Source organism: Lonchura striata, chromosome 3, assembly GCF_050655825.1.
Source record: "Lonchura striata isolate lonStrDom1 chromosome 3, ASM5065582v1, whole genome shotgun sequence".
NCBI classification, from domain to species: Eukaryota; Metazoa; Chordata; class Aves; order Passeriformes; family Estrildidae; genus Lonchura; species Lonchura striata.
This window is the reverse complement of record NC_140705.1, coordinates 114,084,893-114,099,648: the sequence shown is the minus strand read 5'-3', so window position 1 is coordinate 114,099,648 and position 14,756 is coordinate 114,084,893. Positions and strand designations below refer to the sequence as shown.

The 14,756-nt window shown below is 58.1% G+C and overlaps 2 protein-coding genes across 18 annotated transcripts in view; both read left to right on the top strand.

The window, feature by feature from the left end:
• Nucleotides 1-7,056, top strand: part of EHBP1 (EH domain binding protein 1) — a 202,431-nt gene extending 195,375 nt beyond the window's left edge. For all 16 annotated transcript variants that reach the window (XM_085577248.1, XM_031504212.3, XM_085577247.1 and 13 more), the window contains 2 exons: nucleotides 5,759-5,873; nucleotides 6,043-7,056. In XM_085577248.1, the coding sequence (XP_085433374.1) occupies nucleotides 5,759-5,873; nucleotides 6,043-6,133 (206 nt within the window). In that variant the 3' untranslated portion in view covers nucleotides 6,134-7,056. The remainder of the gene's footprint in view (nucleotides 1-5,758; nucleotides 5,874-6,042) is intronic.
• Nucleotides 7,057-9,416: 2,360 nt separating this feature from the next.
• Nucleotides 9,417-14,359, top strand: OTX1 (orthodenticle homeobox 1). Of its 2 annotated transcripts, none has more exons than XM_085577280.1 (4): nucleotides 9,417-9,588; nucleotides 10,694-11,166; nucleotides 11,679-11,830; nucleotides 12,455-14,359. In XM_085577280.1, the coding sequence occupies exons 2-4, from the start codon at nucleotides 11,070-11,072 to the stop codon at nucleotides 13,208-13,210; spliced, it is 1,005 nt and encodes a 334-aa protein (XP_085433406.1). In that variant the 5' UTR covers nucleotides 9,417-9,588; nucleotides 10,694-11,069; the 3' UTR covers nucleotides 13,211-14,359. The 2 variants fall into 2 exon arrangements, with proteins under 2 accessions (XP_085433406.1, XP_021411548.1); XM_021555873.4 differs by lacking the exon at nucleotides 9,417-9,588 and adding an exon at nucleotides 9,778-9,809.
• The last annotated feature ends 397 nt before the right edge of the window (nucleotides 14,360-14,756 follow it).

Genomic DNA, 14,756 nt, shown 5'->3' with positions numbered 1-14,756 from the left:
ATTGCACCCTTTCCATAGGGCTTTCCAGTGAATTGTACCATAATCCTTGGGATGATTCATAATAAAAAATAAACATCCAGATAGCTTAAACCATTGCTTGCATTATTTTCTTATTTAAATATCTTAAGTGTTTTCTAATGCCACACCACTTATACCTCTCAGTCACAAATGCTGCCTTACAGTTCAAAGATGTTTGCTTTAAAGTTAATCCTTTGGGCTCTGTAAAATGGACCTTTTGTCTAATCAATGCAAATTGATTTTGCTATTCTGTATTGACCTCTCAACCCTTTGACTGTCCATGGTAATTTCTTTCTTCACCTGATAAGGTACCTGATCCATAATAAATCAATTCTAATTAGTTTGGAGACTTCACTAGGAGCATAAGTTTGTTGGAAAAAAGCAGCAGGTTTCAGGTAGCTTTTTCGTATCTCTCCATCTGTAGTTATATTTTTTGCATAAGACTATCTTCACTGTATTCTTGGATAATCCTGAGTCATAAATATCCACATTGCTTTCTGCAGAGACAAGCCAGATTAATTTGGAATTGTACTGATGAAACATTTAAAACATAAAATAATCTAAAATTAGAGAGGAGCTGAGAGATCCTGGATTTAAACCTAAACTTTCGATGTTTAATTGTCTGTATATGAATGCTGCCTTGGAATGTCCTAGCAGCAGCCTTTGAATGTCTAGCAGCTTCTGCCATTTACACATTGTCTGGAACAAAAATGGTTTTTAATTTCTTTTTGTAAGTTCAGAGAGCTATGCCCAAACTCCTGAAAAATCATCTTTTTTTCTCTCTTACGTTTTGTTCTCTCTTTTTTTTTTTTTTTTTTTTTTTTTTTTTTTTTATGCTACTGGTGATATGGTAAACAGAGGTTCAGGAAGCAAACATAAGTGCTGGAGAATTTTGTTTATTTGGGGAGATTTTTTAATTTATGCAACAAAGTCCTCATTTAGCATTTTAGCTCTCAATAAGATTATTGGTCTTCTAGAACTTTAACAGTTACCTGCTTTTACCCAAAAACCATATTAAAGGAGAAACTCTTCCAGGATAACACCTGTGAAAACTCAAAATACGCATTTGTGACATCTCGCCTCCGGACGGGTGCAGGGGTGTTTTCTGTATTCAGAAGATGCAGAGATGCAGTTTTGGGAAGCACTGCTAAAAGCACACCATTTCCAGTGTGGTTTCTCTGAAGAAGAGGAGAAATCACACTGGAATCACCCTGCCGGGACAGCCCAGCGCTGCCGGCTCCGCGGCCATTTAGCCGATGCCTAATGAGTGCTTGGGCTCGCTGAGAGAGTTGAAAAGACAGATCTCACTTTTACCAGCACCACCTCCAAAACCGAAGTGTATGGGCAGGGGAAAAAACACATATATGTATATTTATACACACACATATGTATATGGAACGGGGTGGGAGCGCTTCGTTTGTCCAAAAGAAAAGCAGAACCCACCACCCCAAACTGGAACTTTAAAAAAGTCTTTGAAAGCTGGTAATTACTGTTTGGGTAAATTGCTCTAACTCTTCCACGCGTGACTGTGCCGTTGTAAAATCTGTCAAGCAATTTACTCCGCTGCTTGATGACAGGGGGAAAGGGGAGACGAGCTTTGGGGAAGGGGGAGCTGCCGGCAGACGGAGCCGGCTCCGGCTCCGGCTGCCCGCGGAATGCTCGCCCGGTGCGGACAGCGGCTCCGGCGGCCGAGTCTGCACCAGGAGCACGAATGGCCCAGGCCGGTAAAAAAAGCCGTGGAGATGAGAGAGGCAGAGTTAAGGCACTGCCTGCTTCCAGCTAGAAAGTGTTCTCTCGGACTGTTCCGAGGCCAAAGGAGATGCAGGTAAAGGGGTGATTTTCACCCCCGCGTCCTGCTGGCTGCCGCAGCCGGCTGCTCCTTGCACAAGGGGCTGCGTTTCCGAGCCGCCCTTACTGCAGTGCAGCCGGGATGCCTCACTTCCCTCACTTCCAGCTACCTTGCCTCCCACCCCTTTCTTTTCTTTTTTTTTTTTTTTTTCACTCGGGTTTTAATGCCTCCTTAGAAAAGATAAGTTCATTTTTGCACACCTTGGGGTGGTGTGTTCATTTTCTGCCCAAGAAATGGATCTTCATTCGGATTTTGTACATCTTGATTTATTCTTGGCTTATAGTTTGAAGTGGGTGCTCTTCTAAAAGGATTTATGCATAGGTTCACTATTTTTGTAGTTATGGTTTATATGATAAGCTTTTTATATTTAAAATCAATATGTAATCCTGTGGAGGAGCTTATCCTCTAAAACCCCATTTGTAAATCTATTTTAGCTTTGTTACACCGCGCAGCCACAGTATTCCATAGATTGATTAGGTTCAGCAGCAGAATCCTATCAAATGGCCTGCTCTGATGATGATGCAAACTCTTTCAGGATTGCTAGTTGACTGGAACTAAAGATAAGACCTGACTGCAATCCCCCAATGTGCTCTTTACAAAACTAGTGTTAATTTTCATCAAAGTGCCAGGCTTATTTATTATAGTGGCAAGGTTGAAGGTTTTACTACGAGAACTTTCGACCATTTCTATTAAAGCATTTCTATGGGAACTGGACGTCTGTTTGCTCAAAGCAATTATCAGTTTAAGCAGTGGGGAAAAAAAAAAAAAGACAATATGAAGTCAATGAAGATGAATAATTGAAAACATTTCTACTTCAATGTGAATTTAGCAAACTCTGTCATTTTAAACTGCCCGTCGCGAGTGGTGGCACGGGGGCTTTAGCTTTCAACACTTTTAGCTCATATACAGCCTCAGAGCTTAATCCTATTTTTGTCCAGAGTGTAGCTTTTATAACAGTATTATTCTGAAATCTTCAAATTAATCACAGCCCATATTGTAGCTTCCCAGAGCTGCAGTCAGCCTGGGTAACTATATGTGACAGGTGTTATAGGTAATCCTGGCTTAAAAGGCACAACAGGTAGGAATCAAACTTGAACACAGTTGCTTTTTTAAACATGGGGATGCTTCCCAAAACTGCTACCCAGGAGTATTTTGTTGGATAAAACAAAATTGTAAGGTAGCCACCTATAAAATGTTATTTAAATACTTAGAGTCGGTTACCCTTTTAACCAACTGCTGCTTGACTCTTTATTTATTTTGGGGGGAGGAAAGGCAGACTCCTTTACTAGAAATTGAAGTAAAATGGCAAGGGAATAGTTCTGCCAGCAGGTTTTCCCAAGGCATATTTCAAGCATTTATAATAAGCAAATGCAGGGAAAAAACCCAAAAAACTAACAAATATGCAGTTCTGTTCCATGAAATCCTAATAGGACATTATTTACTTCACAGGGCTGTAAGATGAAACAACAAAACCTGTAGCACTTAGGAAGGGACTTAACTGAGAAAAATAGTGAGGGACTAAGCAAAACATATACTGAAATACTCTGACCTGTTTGCTCTTTCAAAAACTAAAGTTGCAGCTGCAACTGGAGAACAGGGGATGAACAAACAAACAAAACAGAGATTTAAAAATAAAAAGTGAAAGCCATCAAAATTGCAGAAAGTTCTATAAAGTCCAGGTAGAGACGATGGATTTCAAATCCCTTTTCATCCATGTGCCCAGATGTGCCGGGGGAGCCTGAGTCAGTCCCAGCACAATTCCCAGCTGGAGCCGGGGGAAAGTTAACCTGAAAGTTGGGAGCCACGTCTGGGGGGAATCAAACACCCCTGGAACCCTCTGCCGTGTCTCTCTCTCTCCTTTTCTGTCTGGCTTGCTGCCGTGGCCCTTTTCAGGGCCTTTTCAGTGTTGTCATGCTGAGATCTCATTGCGTGTGAGGGGCTTTATTTGTGGGGCAAAACGCTGCGGTTTGGGAAGTTGTGACTCGCAGAGTGGCAGAGGAGTGTGCTTTAAATGGGTTGAAGTGAAGGAGCTTTGCCCAAAAGGAGCATAAGGGGAAGCAGCAGTGAAAAATCGAGAGACTGCTCCAAGAAGTAGCACCTAAAAAAAAGGCTGCTACCCAAATTAAAGCAGCTTTGTGGCAGGAAAAAATGGCTTGGATTACCGGTAATTTTAGCTGCTAACTCCACTTCTAATCTGTGTACACCTGAAAAAAATTATTTCCTTAGCAACGGTGGAGGGGAAAGGACACATTAAAAAAAAGAAAATTAGAAAGGAAAATGAGGGGAAGGAGAGAAATGAGAAAAGCAAAAACTCTCGGGAAGTTCGGGCAGTGCCCTGCCAGGCCGGTGCTCGGGAAGGGCTCCGGTGGCACCGCGCCGGCTCCGGCGCCGCTCCCGCTGCCCGCCGCTCCCGGTGCCCGCCGCTCCCGGTGCCCGCCGCTCCCGGTGCCCGCTGCCGCCGTGCCTGCCCACGCGTGGGCCGTGGCTTCTCTCCTGCCGCTCTGCCTGGGGCTCGCCCGTGGGCCCAGGCAGACGGCGAGGAGGGCGCGATAAAAGCGGTTACACATTCCTGCCTTTCTGCCGCTCTCCCAACCTTCATTGCATGATGATGCATCTAATTTTTAATTTGTAAATACAAGGCTGAATTCCCTCTAGCACCACTCGCTTTCATAAAGCTTCTGAGCAGTTTGCTGTCTTGAATAAATTTGGCTTTGGAGGGGGGTCAGGGGGATTTGAACCACCGCATTCTTGCGGGGTTTGTGAAGATTCACATGGTAACCGGTGGGGAGCATTGTTCGGCTTATCTGAATAAGCACCAGCCATGTGAGTTTTAACATGATCGCCCAGGGCAATGGAGAGCGCGGGTGGGTGGGGGAGAAAGCCAAAAGGACTGCACCCTGTGTCCCCTCCGCCTTCGGGGAGCGCGGCCGGGAGGAGGAGGACACGGCCGGCCCGGTGGCGGTGGCTTCTCCCGGTGGCTGGGGTTTTTTTTGGAGCTGGTGTCCTCTTTCCCTCCCGCTCCTCAATTGTCCTGCTATCTCCCTCATCATCTACTGCTCCTGCTTTTCATTGTTTACCTTCTTAATGAGGGAGGCGGGGAAGGCTGGGGCTTGACTGACAGCGACAAGCCCTGGCGGCCTAGCTGGAGAGCCCGAGGCTGCGGGCGGCCCCGGGGGCTGTGCCGGGCCGGGCCGGGCCGGGCCGGGCCAGAGGAATCCCTTTGGGAACAGCGATGCTGCCCACCCGCCGCTGGCTGCCGGGGCTGGAGGGGCTCTGCGATATCCTGTAGCAAGTGTATTTTTACTTCAAAGTGGGCAATGCTAATTAAGCGATACCTGCCTTTAAAGTTACTGCGGAGCATATGGTGCGCTGTGTGAGATTCCTGCAGCCGCTGAGAGCGGGCGAGGGGCGCGCAGAGAGCAGCCGGGCTGCGGGAAGCGGGCATCCCCCCGGGAGGCGGCCCCGGCAGTGGCCGTGCCCGCCCGCGGACACAGGCGCGGGGAAAACACAACCAACTTTACATTAAAAAGAAAGAAAAAGGAAAGAAACCCCCACCCGAATGACCACAAAATCGCTGCTCAGCTCCCCCAAGCCAAGGAGGGCGAAACGCCGCCGGGCTGCGCTTGTCCCCGCGGTGGGGAAAGAGGCCGGGGCCGGGCCGGGCTGTGCCAGGCTGAGTTGGGCTCTGCCGGGCCGGGCCGGGCTGTGCCGGGCCGGGCTGGGCTGTAGCGGGCCGGGGCAGGCTGCGCTGGGCTGCACTGAGCCGGGCCGAGCTGTGCCAGGCTGCGGTGGGCCGTTCCGGGCCGTTCCGGGCCGTTCCGGCCGCGCTGGCTGCGCCGGGCGCTGGCGGCCGCCGCTCTCACCGCTGCTCTTGTTGTGCTTCTCCCGCAGACTGGCAGAAGACCGAGGCGCAGAAGAGGCGAGAGCAGCTCTTGCTGGACGAACTCGTTATTCTCGTTAACAAACGGGACGCGCTGGTCAGGGACCTGGACGCCCAGGAGAAGCAGTGAGTCGGGCAAAGGGGGAGGGGGTCCCCGCCGAGCCGCCACGGTCCCCGCGGAAAGTTTGGTCCAAGTCCGCGGGCGCCGCGGCCGCGGGGATCTCGGCGCGGCCGCGGAGGCGAGCGGGGCCGGCGCGCAGCCCCTCACCGCGCCTCCCGCCGCCTCTTTCCGCAGGGCCGAGGAAGAGGACGAGCATTTGGAGAGGACCCTCGAGCAAAACAAAGGCAAGATGGCCAAGAAGGAAGAGAAATGCGTTCTCCAGTGAGCGGCCTTCCCGCAGCGGCAGCGAAATCGCAGCACGGCTTTCTTAACGTTCTTAAAATGCCGATATGAGACTGGGAAAAAAAAAATGTTTTGAAAAAAAATTAAACTTTTTTCCATTTTCTTAGGCCAGATCTAGGCTGCGCCGGGCCCCACTCCGTTGTTTTTTTTTTTTTGTTTGTTTTCCATTCAAGCGAACTCGCGTTGTCCCATGATTTGCTTGTGGGCTCAGCTCTCCTGCCGAAAGCGTTGGAAATGGAATCGCCGAGACCCCTGGCGTGCGGGCGATGCCGGAGCTGGGCGGAAGGAGGAGAAGAAATAGTCTGTCCTGGTTTCTGGAGCTGGAGGAGGGCTGAGTTTTGAAATAAAAATGTTTTTGTCGTAATAGGATTAGAGAGGGGGATATAGGAAAAAAAAAAATCATTGGGAATGGTTTCATCTAGTCCTGCCATATGTAATACTTAATAAGCTACCTACATTTTATAGTTAGGTCAGATCCACCCCAGTTATTATTAAAAATGTGCTGTATTTACCAGTGGTTTATTACATCAGTTTTACATTTCCCCGAGAGTAGAGCCGAGCTGCTCTGGTTTACTCGGGGGGCTTCTCCCCCAAGCGCTGGCACAAGACCCTGGGAGCGGCTGCGAGCGGAGTGGGGCAGCCCGGGGCAGAGACCGGCCCGGCCCAGGACAGCGCGACACTTGCCAGCCGCGTCCTCCCTCGGACCGGGCCGGGCCGGCCCGCGCCGCCCGCTCCGCGTTATTTATTGCGCCCGGCCGCGTTCCCCACCGCACCCCGCCCCGTCCGTGTGCCCCCAAGCGTGTCCCGCGCTCGCATCGTCCCTTCGTGGAGCTCGTCTCGTTTATTTATTACAACACCGAGTCATATATAAAATTTTCAATAAAACCCGAATCTTTCTTACCGTAACTGCCGCTTTCCTCTTTACCTGGGAAACTCCCTTCACCCCGCCCGCCTTCAGTCGGCCGGGGAGGGGGCTCGGGGGCGGGAGGGGCCCGATCCCCGCGGGGGGAGCAGCGGGGCTCCGCGCCCCGGGCCGCCCCGAACGCCGCCGCTTCGCCAACGCAACGAAACCCACCGGACGGAAAAGTTTTTCGTTGGATTTTAATAAAATGAAACTCGGGGAGGGGGAGGTGAAACTTTTCTCCGCTGGGCCGATGCCGCCCGCCAGCGGCGTGGGGGATGCGCGCAAGGAGCGCACCCGCGGGGAGCGGGCGAGGCACCGCAGCAGCGCCGGCGGCTCCGGGCGCGACCGCGGCCCGCTCCGCGCTGCGCCCCGCCGCTCTCGCCAAAAGAAGTCCCCCGTGGAGGAGGGAAGCTCCCGGTTTCGTGCGAGCGGCCGCCGGTGCCGCGGGATGCACGGCCTGGGGAACTGGGGGCTGCCCCGGGGCCCGCAGGTGGATTTGGCCCCATGCGAAGTCTGGGGAGATGTGCGGAACGCACCGGCGCCGGGGTGGGCTGGGGCAGCGGGCTCCGCCGTGCTCTTCTGCCCTCCCGTACAAATACAGGAGCTGGGGACGGCAGGGAACGCGCTCTGAGGGCTCCGCGGCTGCGGAGGCTCGGGAGGGGAGAGGCGGCAAAGCCCCCGGCGCTGCTGCCCCGCCGGGAGCCGCTGAGCCCCGAAGCGTGGGGCTGCCCCTGGGGCGAGGGGGGCCGCGGGCGGGCATCCTCTCCTCCTGGGGAGGCCGGTGTTTGCCTCGCTTTTAAAGCGAAAAAAGTCACTCGGTGGGCTGAAGGCAAAATAAGTGCGTGTGTCCCCCGTCCTTCGCCCCCAGCCCGGCAAGCGGGCCGCAGGAAGCCCCCGCCCCGCCGCCGGACCGAACTCTGCCCTTCGCCGGGCCGGGGTCGCGCAGCCCGGCCCCTGCCCGCCCGCAGCTCCCGCCCCGCCGCCGACCTTACCTGGGCGCAGCGGGGAGGGCGCCGGCTCCGTCCGGCGGAGGGAACGGGGGATCGGAGTCGCCGGGACCGCCACCTCGGGGGGGTGGCGAGCCCCGCGCCCGCCCTGCCCGCAGCCCCCGGCCGAGCCTGCGGGGAGGCGTCCGCAATTGGGGTTGGGCAACCCGGGAGCTGCGGGAGGCCTGGGGGGGCATGGGTACCCCCTGGTGTGTGTGGGGGGAAGCCTCGGGGGGGCCGCTGCCCGCCAGGACCGGGGCTGCCCCGGCGGGGCCAAGTGATGGGAAGGCGGCGGGGGGCGGGGGGAGCGCAGCCCGAGCCAGGAACTGCCCCGGCAGGACCGGGGCAAAACGGGGGAGAGGGGCTGGAAGGGGGGAGAACTGCCCCCGCAAACTCTTCCTGCGCCCTCCTCCTGCCTTTGCTTTTTTTTGTGAATGGGCCGCGGCGCCTTTGTTACGGGGAGAAGTGCCCGTGTCGCTGACTTTTGCGGGAGAGCGAAGGAGCTTGCTAACCTCCTCCATCGGCTCCCTCTCGCCCGGCTTAGACGGTTCCCTCCTCGCACAGGAAAAAGAATTGAAAAGAAGGGGAAAAAACTCCAACAACAACAAAATAAAATGGGGGGAAAGTCTTTTCCCCGGGAGACCGCGCTCCGATCGGGGCCGGCGGGCAGCGCCTTTGAACATTAGCTCGCTTTCAGCTCCACTGCAATTAGAGGGAGTTGATTTGGGGAGACCAACAAAAGCCGCGCACCGGAGCCTCTGTAGAGGTCCGGGGCCGCTCCGCCGCCCGCCGCGCCCCGACCCCGCCGCCCGGAGCGAGGAGCGGAGCCCCGCGGAGCGGCGCGGAGGGCCCGGGGTCACCTCGCCCCTCTGCCCGCCGCTCCCGCGCGGCCCCCGCCCGCTCGGCCCCCACGGCGCGTAGCAGCCCCTAAATTCGGGACACGCGAGGAAAGGTGCGGTCGGTGTAGTTTTATTGCGATTTTAAAGCACGAAGTTTGCGAGAGCCTGCGGGCAGCGGGGTGGGGGGGCCGCGACACCGCCTCCCCTCCCCAGGAGCGCCCTCCGTGCCGGCGGAGGCGGCGGCCGAAAGTTTTTCTGCGGTCTCCCCGGGCGGCAGGGACGCGGAGGACGGCGCGGAGCGGCGCGGGGGGCATCCCGAGGGAGGGAGGGGGCAGAGCTGCGCGGGCGCGGAGCGGCCCTCCCTCTTCCGCACTTCTCCAACAATTCCCACCACCCTCCCTCTCCGCGGAGGTTGCGCGGGCCCCGCGTGCCCGCCCCCTGCACCCCTCGCTCCGCCGGCCGGCTCTCCGCGGCGCCGGGGCCGGTGCGCGGGGGAGCGCGGAGCGGCGCGGGGCGGTGCGGAGGAGCCGTCGCCCCGCGCTGCCATTGCCCGGGCGGCTGTCAGTCAGGCGGGGAGCGGCCGGGGATTGGCGCCGGGCTGGTTACGCAGTTGCTTTGCGCGCACATACAAGGGTAGGGCCGGGGGTAGGTGATCAATCCTCATCAGGGCCGCGGCTCCATCGCCCCGACAGCGCGGGCCGCCGGCAAGGTAACGCGGGGTACCCCGACAAGTCGGGGGTGCGCGGCTCGGCCCCGGGCAGCGCCCCCCCGGCCCCCTCCCCAGCCCGCCTCTCACCTGCCTGCCCCCCTCGCTCCCTCCCCCGCCGCGCCCCCTCCGCGCCCCCCGCCCGCTCCGCCCCGCGCTGCCCCGCGCAGCCCCCGCCGCGGCCGCCGGGCGGGCGCTCAGTCGCTCCGCAGGTGGCCGCGCAGGTGAGGCGGGCGGGGGCGGTGGGCACCGCGCTCACCGACGGGGCGGGCGGCGGCGCCGGGACGGAGCGTAGCGGGCCCGCGGCGCCGTGGGCAGGGGTGGTGAGGGCGGCCGGGCCGGGGCTGCCTCGGGATTTTTTTTTTTTTCCTTCCCTCTCTTCTCTTCACTTTTATTCTCCTCCTCTTCCCCGTTCTCTCCTGCCGGGACGGGCCCGCTCCGCCGCGTCCCCGACAAAGTTATGCAACGCCGGGTCCCGGCTCCGCCACCCGACCTGCGCCCGGCGCCGGCCTACGGGGGGCCCCGCGACCCCCGCCCGGCATCCCCCGCCCCGCGGCCCGGGTGCCCCATCGCCCCGGCTGGGGGGAGTCGTGTCAGAGAGCGGGGGCTGCCCCCGGGGCTCGACGGGGCCGCCCGGGGTCTCTCGGCTCCTTCCTCCCCTGCGCGGGTATCCGCGGCATTTTGCCCCGGGCCGGGCGCTGCCGGGTCTCCGGTGCCGCGTCCCCCGCCGGCCCGTCCCGGCTGCCCGCGCTGCCGCCGCTCGGCTGCCGGCGCGCTCTTTTTTCCTTTTCCCCTTTTTAACTCTTATCCATTTCTAATTAAAACGTCCCCGTCTGCTCGCTTTTAAATTAATTATACTTCCCTCCTCTGATACCTCCTTTTGATTCCTAATCCAATTATCTTTTTAAATAATTGCTTTATCTGTCCCGATCGCCGGGCACTGTTGCCTCTCGGCACTTGCGCGCGACTCGCCTTCGTTTAAAATAAAATAATAATAAAATTAACAATCGGAAGCCGCCCGCGCGGAGCCCCCGCGCCGGGCGGGCGCAGCCCCGCGGGAGCCCCGGGCGGCCGAAGCCTCACCCGCTTCTCTCCGCTCTCTCCCCAGGCGCTCCGGCCTCGCCTCTGCGCGGGGAAGAAATCCGCCTGCTTCTCGATCCTCGTTGTTATTTTGATTTTATTTTTTCCCTTCGTTTTTATTTTTCTCTCACTTCACCTGCTATCTCTCGAGGACCTCGTGGCGGTGACGGCAGGACTGAACGAAAAAAACTCTTTTCACGCCGACTTTGTGCTCCGTTTTAAAATTGTCGTTGGCTTTAATTTTTTTTTTTTTTTGGTCTCTTATTTGGGGATTTTTTCGGGGGCTCTTTTTGTCAGTTTTTTTTTTTTCTTTCATTTCCCCCTTCCCCACCGCATACATTCGATTTGATTTTTGATTTTTTTTTTCCTGCTGGACTTTGGAGGAAAACTGCCCGGCTTCTAGCATGATGTCTTACCTCAAACAGCCCCCTTACGGCATGAACGGGCTGGGGCTGACGGGCCCGGCCATGGACCTGCTGCATCCCTCCGTGGGGTATCCGGGTGAGTGCCGCGCACCGCGGCCCCCCAGTCCCCCACCCTCCAGCCAGCGGAGGGGGAAAACTTCCATCCGTGCGGGTTTGGAGGAGCTGGTGGGGCCGCACGGCTCAGGGTGGGTGGTGGGCTGGTTGTTTGCCTGCACCCCTGCCTGGGGACATTGGGGTCTAGCTGGATTTCCCCCCTTCTCCCGGGATGTCTTCGTTTTCCCAGGGATTTTTAAGGATCAAAAAACTTTCAAAATGAACAATAACAACACAAAAAAGTAATTAATTTCGACACAACGAAATCTCCCCGTGGCTCCCTCTGGAGCCAGGCCTGACCCTTGCCCAGCCCTGCGCCCCTCGCCCTGCCGGCAGCGGGACGCGCTGCGGCAGCCGGGGGTGTGCGGGGACGCTGCCGCTCTTCGGGAGCGCCTCCGGCCCTTGTCCCGGGGACGCCGGGGCTCCCCCGTGCCGGGGCGTGCGGGAGGTGCGGGGGGGCCCGGCGTGACCCCCGTGGTGGTGCTCCTCCCGCAGCCACCCCGCGGAAGCAGCGGCGGGAGCGCACCACCTTCACCCGCTCGCAGCTGGACGTGCTGGAGGCGCTCTTTGCCAAGACCCGCTACCCGGACATCTTCATGCGGGAGGAGGTCGCCCTGAAGATCAACCTGCCCGAATCCCGAGTCCAGGTACCGGGCCTGCGGGGGGAATCCTGCACCGCTGTGGGATGGGGATGCAGGACCACCCCAGCTCAGCTGGCGCTGCTCAGACCGGCTGCTCCATCCACACTCATCCTCTTTCCTTGGGATGGGGAGGTGTGTGGGCTCCCATCTGCTCGTCTGTCCCACTGTGGGCACATTCAGCCAAAGAGGGAGCGTTTATTTTTTATTCTCTTGTATTATTTTTATTAATATTTTTTCTGTCACCGTCCACCTGCTCCAGGGTATAGCAGCCCTACCAGCTGGGTGCTTCCCAGAGGAATTCCCTTTGGGCACTGCTCAGTGGATACCCAGGAGGGCAGGATATGCAGGCAGCCCCCAACACAGGATCTGTCCCCCAAATCCATATTTTGTCACTGTGCCAGGGATATGCACGAGCTGGGACACCACAGACTTTGACCCTGGCCACCCTTGCTTTTGGCAGGCTGTGGGGTGCCCGGGTTGCCGGGCAGGGGTGGGATGTGGGATTGTATTTAGGGGTGTGAGGGGTGCGCAGCGTTAGTGGTACCGGGAGAACTGGTGCCAGGCTGAGGGTGGCTGTTCGCTCACCCCACCTTGCTCCTTGCTCCCCTGCGCCCCGTTTTGTCCCTGCAGGTCTGGTTCAAGAACCGCCGCGCCAAGTGCCGGCAGCAGCAGCAGAGCGGCGGCGGGGCCAAGAGCCGCCCGGCCAAGAAGAAATCCTCGCCCGCCCGGGAGAGCTCGGGCTCGGAGAGCAGCGGGCAGTTCACGCCGCCGGCAGCGGCCTCCAGCTCCGCCTCGTCTTCCTCCTCCAGCTCGGCCTCCTCGGCGCCGGTGGGCGCCCCGGCCTCTCTCAGCACCCCGGCGTCATCCATCTGGAGCCCCGCTTCCATCTCCCCGGGCGCGGCGCCCGCGGGGGTGACGGTGCCCGAGCCGCTGCCGCCGGCCGCCGCCTCCTGCATGCAGCGGGCCGGCCCCGCCGCCTCGGCCGCCTCCGCCTCCTACCCCGTGTCCTACAGCCAGGGCGGCGGCTACGGCCAGGGCTACCCCGCGCCGCCCTCCTCGTCCTACTTCGGGGGCGTGGATTGCAGCTCCTACCTGGCGCCCATGCACTCCCACCACCATCCCCACCAGCTCAGCCCCATGGGGCCCTCCTCGGTGCCGGGCCACCACCACCACCACCCGCTGAGCCAGAGCTCGGGCCACCACCACCATCACCACCACCACCACCACCACCAAGGCTACGGCGGCACGGGGCTGCCCTTCAACTCCTCCGACTGCCTGGACTACAAGGAGCCCGCCGCCGCCGCCGCCTCCTGGAAGCTCAACTTCAACTCCCCCGACTGCCTTGACTACAAGGACCAGGCGTCCTGGCGCTTCCAGGTCTTGTGAGGGACCGGCCACCATCCCCCCGAAGCTGCCGCTGGTCCCCCACGCGGGGACTCCCCACCGCCTCCCGGGCAGGACTCTGGGCTCTTCCTCCTCCTCCTCCTCCCTCTTCGTTAGCAGTGGCGATGTCCTGGGGAGGTCCTGCCGCCCCCATCTCTACTGACTGATATTTATTTGCTTCCTGCACCACTCCACCAGGTTTATTATAATTATTATTTTTTTAAACGCAACAGAAGAGGAGTTAAAAAAAAAAAAAAAAAGAAAAGAAAATTAAAAAGCCAAGCGTGTCCCCTGCTGCCCCCCGGGCAGAGGCGCAGGCTGGCTCCTGCCCTGCCAGTGCCCCCCCAGCTTTGTGCGGGGACCCTCAGCCCCTGCGGGTGTGGAAGCCCCGGCTCGCCAGTCCTGTGCAGCCTCTTGCCGCGGGGAGCGGCGGGAGTGATGTAAATACTCGGTCCGTTCCAGTGACCACGATTATTTTTAGTTGATGCTGTTGGGTTGGCATTTATCTAGAGTCTAACATGGAACAGAACGTAAAAAAAAAAAAAAAAAAAATCTTTTTTAATTTCGATTTTCTTCCCTAAAAAAAACGATTTTTTCCCGGTCTCATGCCCTCCGTCCATCCTCGAGGACTCTGCACAAGCTTGGCTGTGCCGTCCTGGGGCTGAGGGTGAGGGGGGCATGGAAGCAGCCATGGGAGGTGTCCAGAAGGGAGGCAAAGGGGGAGGGAGGAAAGGCTGCCCGCCTGATCCGCAACCTGCAGACCAAAAAAACCCAAAACTTTTGGAAAAAAAAAAATAAAATGAAACAAACAAAAAAAAAGCTAAAAAAAAAAAGTTTTGGTTTATTTTTTGGGGGGAGGGTTGCAGGGATAAGCAGCTCTGGTTTGGGGCTGGGGAGGGGGGGCGCACGGCTTTTCGGAGTGTGTGTTTTGGTTCGGTTTTCGTTTTGGTTGTTTCGAGCCCTTGTGTCGGTCGGTGCGTTGTGGCGGGCCGGGGCTGCGGGCCCGCGTTCCCCCGCCCGGGCTGGCGCCTCCCGGCCGCGGGGACAGGGACGGTGTACGCGTGACTTTCGATGCCGTAACCCCTTCGACTGTAAGGCAACCCCCCTCCTTTCTTCCCGCCCACCCCAATAAAATCTAAGCTAATAAACGTAGCGGTGTCGTGTCCTCCTTCCTCCCTCCTGCCTCCTCTTCCTCATAAAACTTCCCTGGGGGGAGTGAGGAGCAGGGAGCTATTTCCTGGGGGGTGCCAGCAGGACGGGAATGTGTGTGATGAGTTTGTGAGTGCTCTGGAGGGGGGGACCCACCGCCGCTTCTGCAGTGCGGGCTGGGGACCCGCTCCTACGTTAATTGCCCTTTAATTGGTTACGGAATTATTGGTGCCGCGTGGTGCCGATGGGACTCGCGGGACGGGCAAGCGCTGCCCAAAACTGCGATTTCCCCCCAGGATCGGGGGCGCGGCCGCCGAGCTCGGGACCCCGGGCGGGCCTGGGTGCCCATGGGGGGTGCGAGGGCCGCTCGGACACCCAGCCCGACCTCTGTCCCTCTGTC

Coding starts and splice junctions, on each gene's coding strand:
- OTX1 (XM_085577280.1), top strand. CDS start 11,070: ATGATGTCTTACCTCAAACAGCCCCCTTACGGCATGAACGGGCTGGGG. Junction 11,167..11,678: donor TCCCTCCGTGGGGTATCCGG/GTGAGTGCCGCG, acceptor CTCCTCCCGCAG/CCACCCCGCGGAAGCAGCGG. Junction 11,831..12,454: donor TGCCCGAATCCCGAGTCCAG/GTACCGGGCCTG, acceptor TTGTCCCTGCAG/GTCTGGTTCAAGAACCGCCG.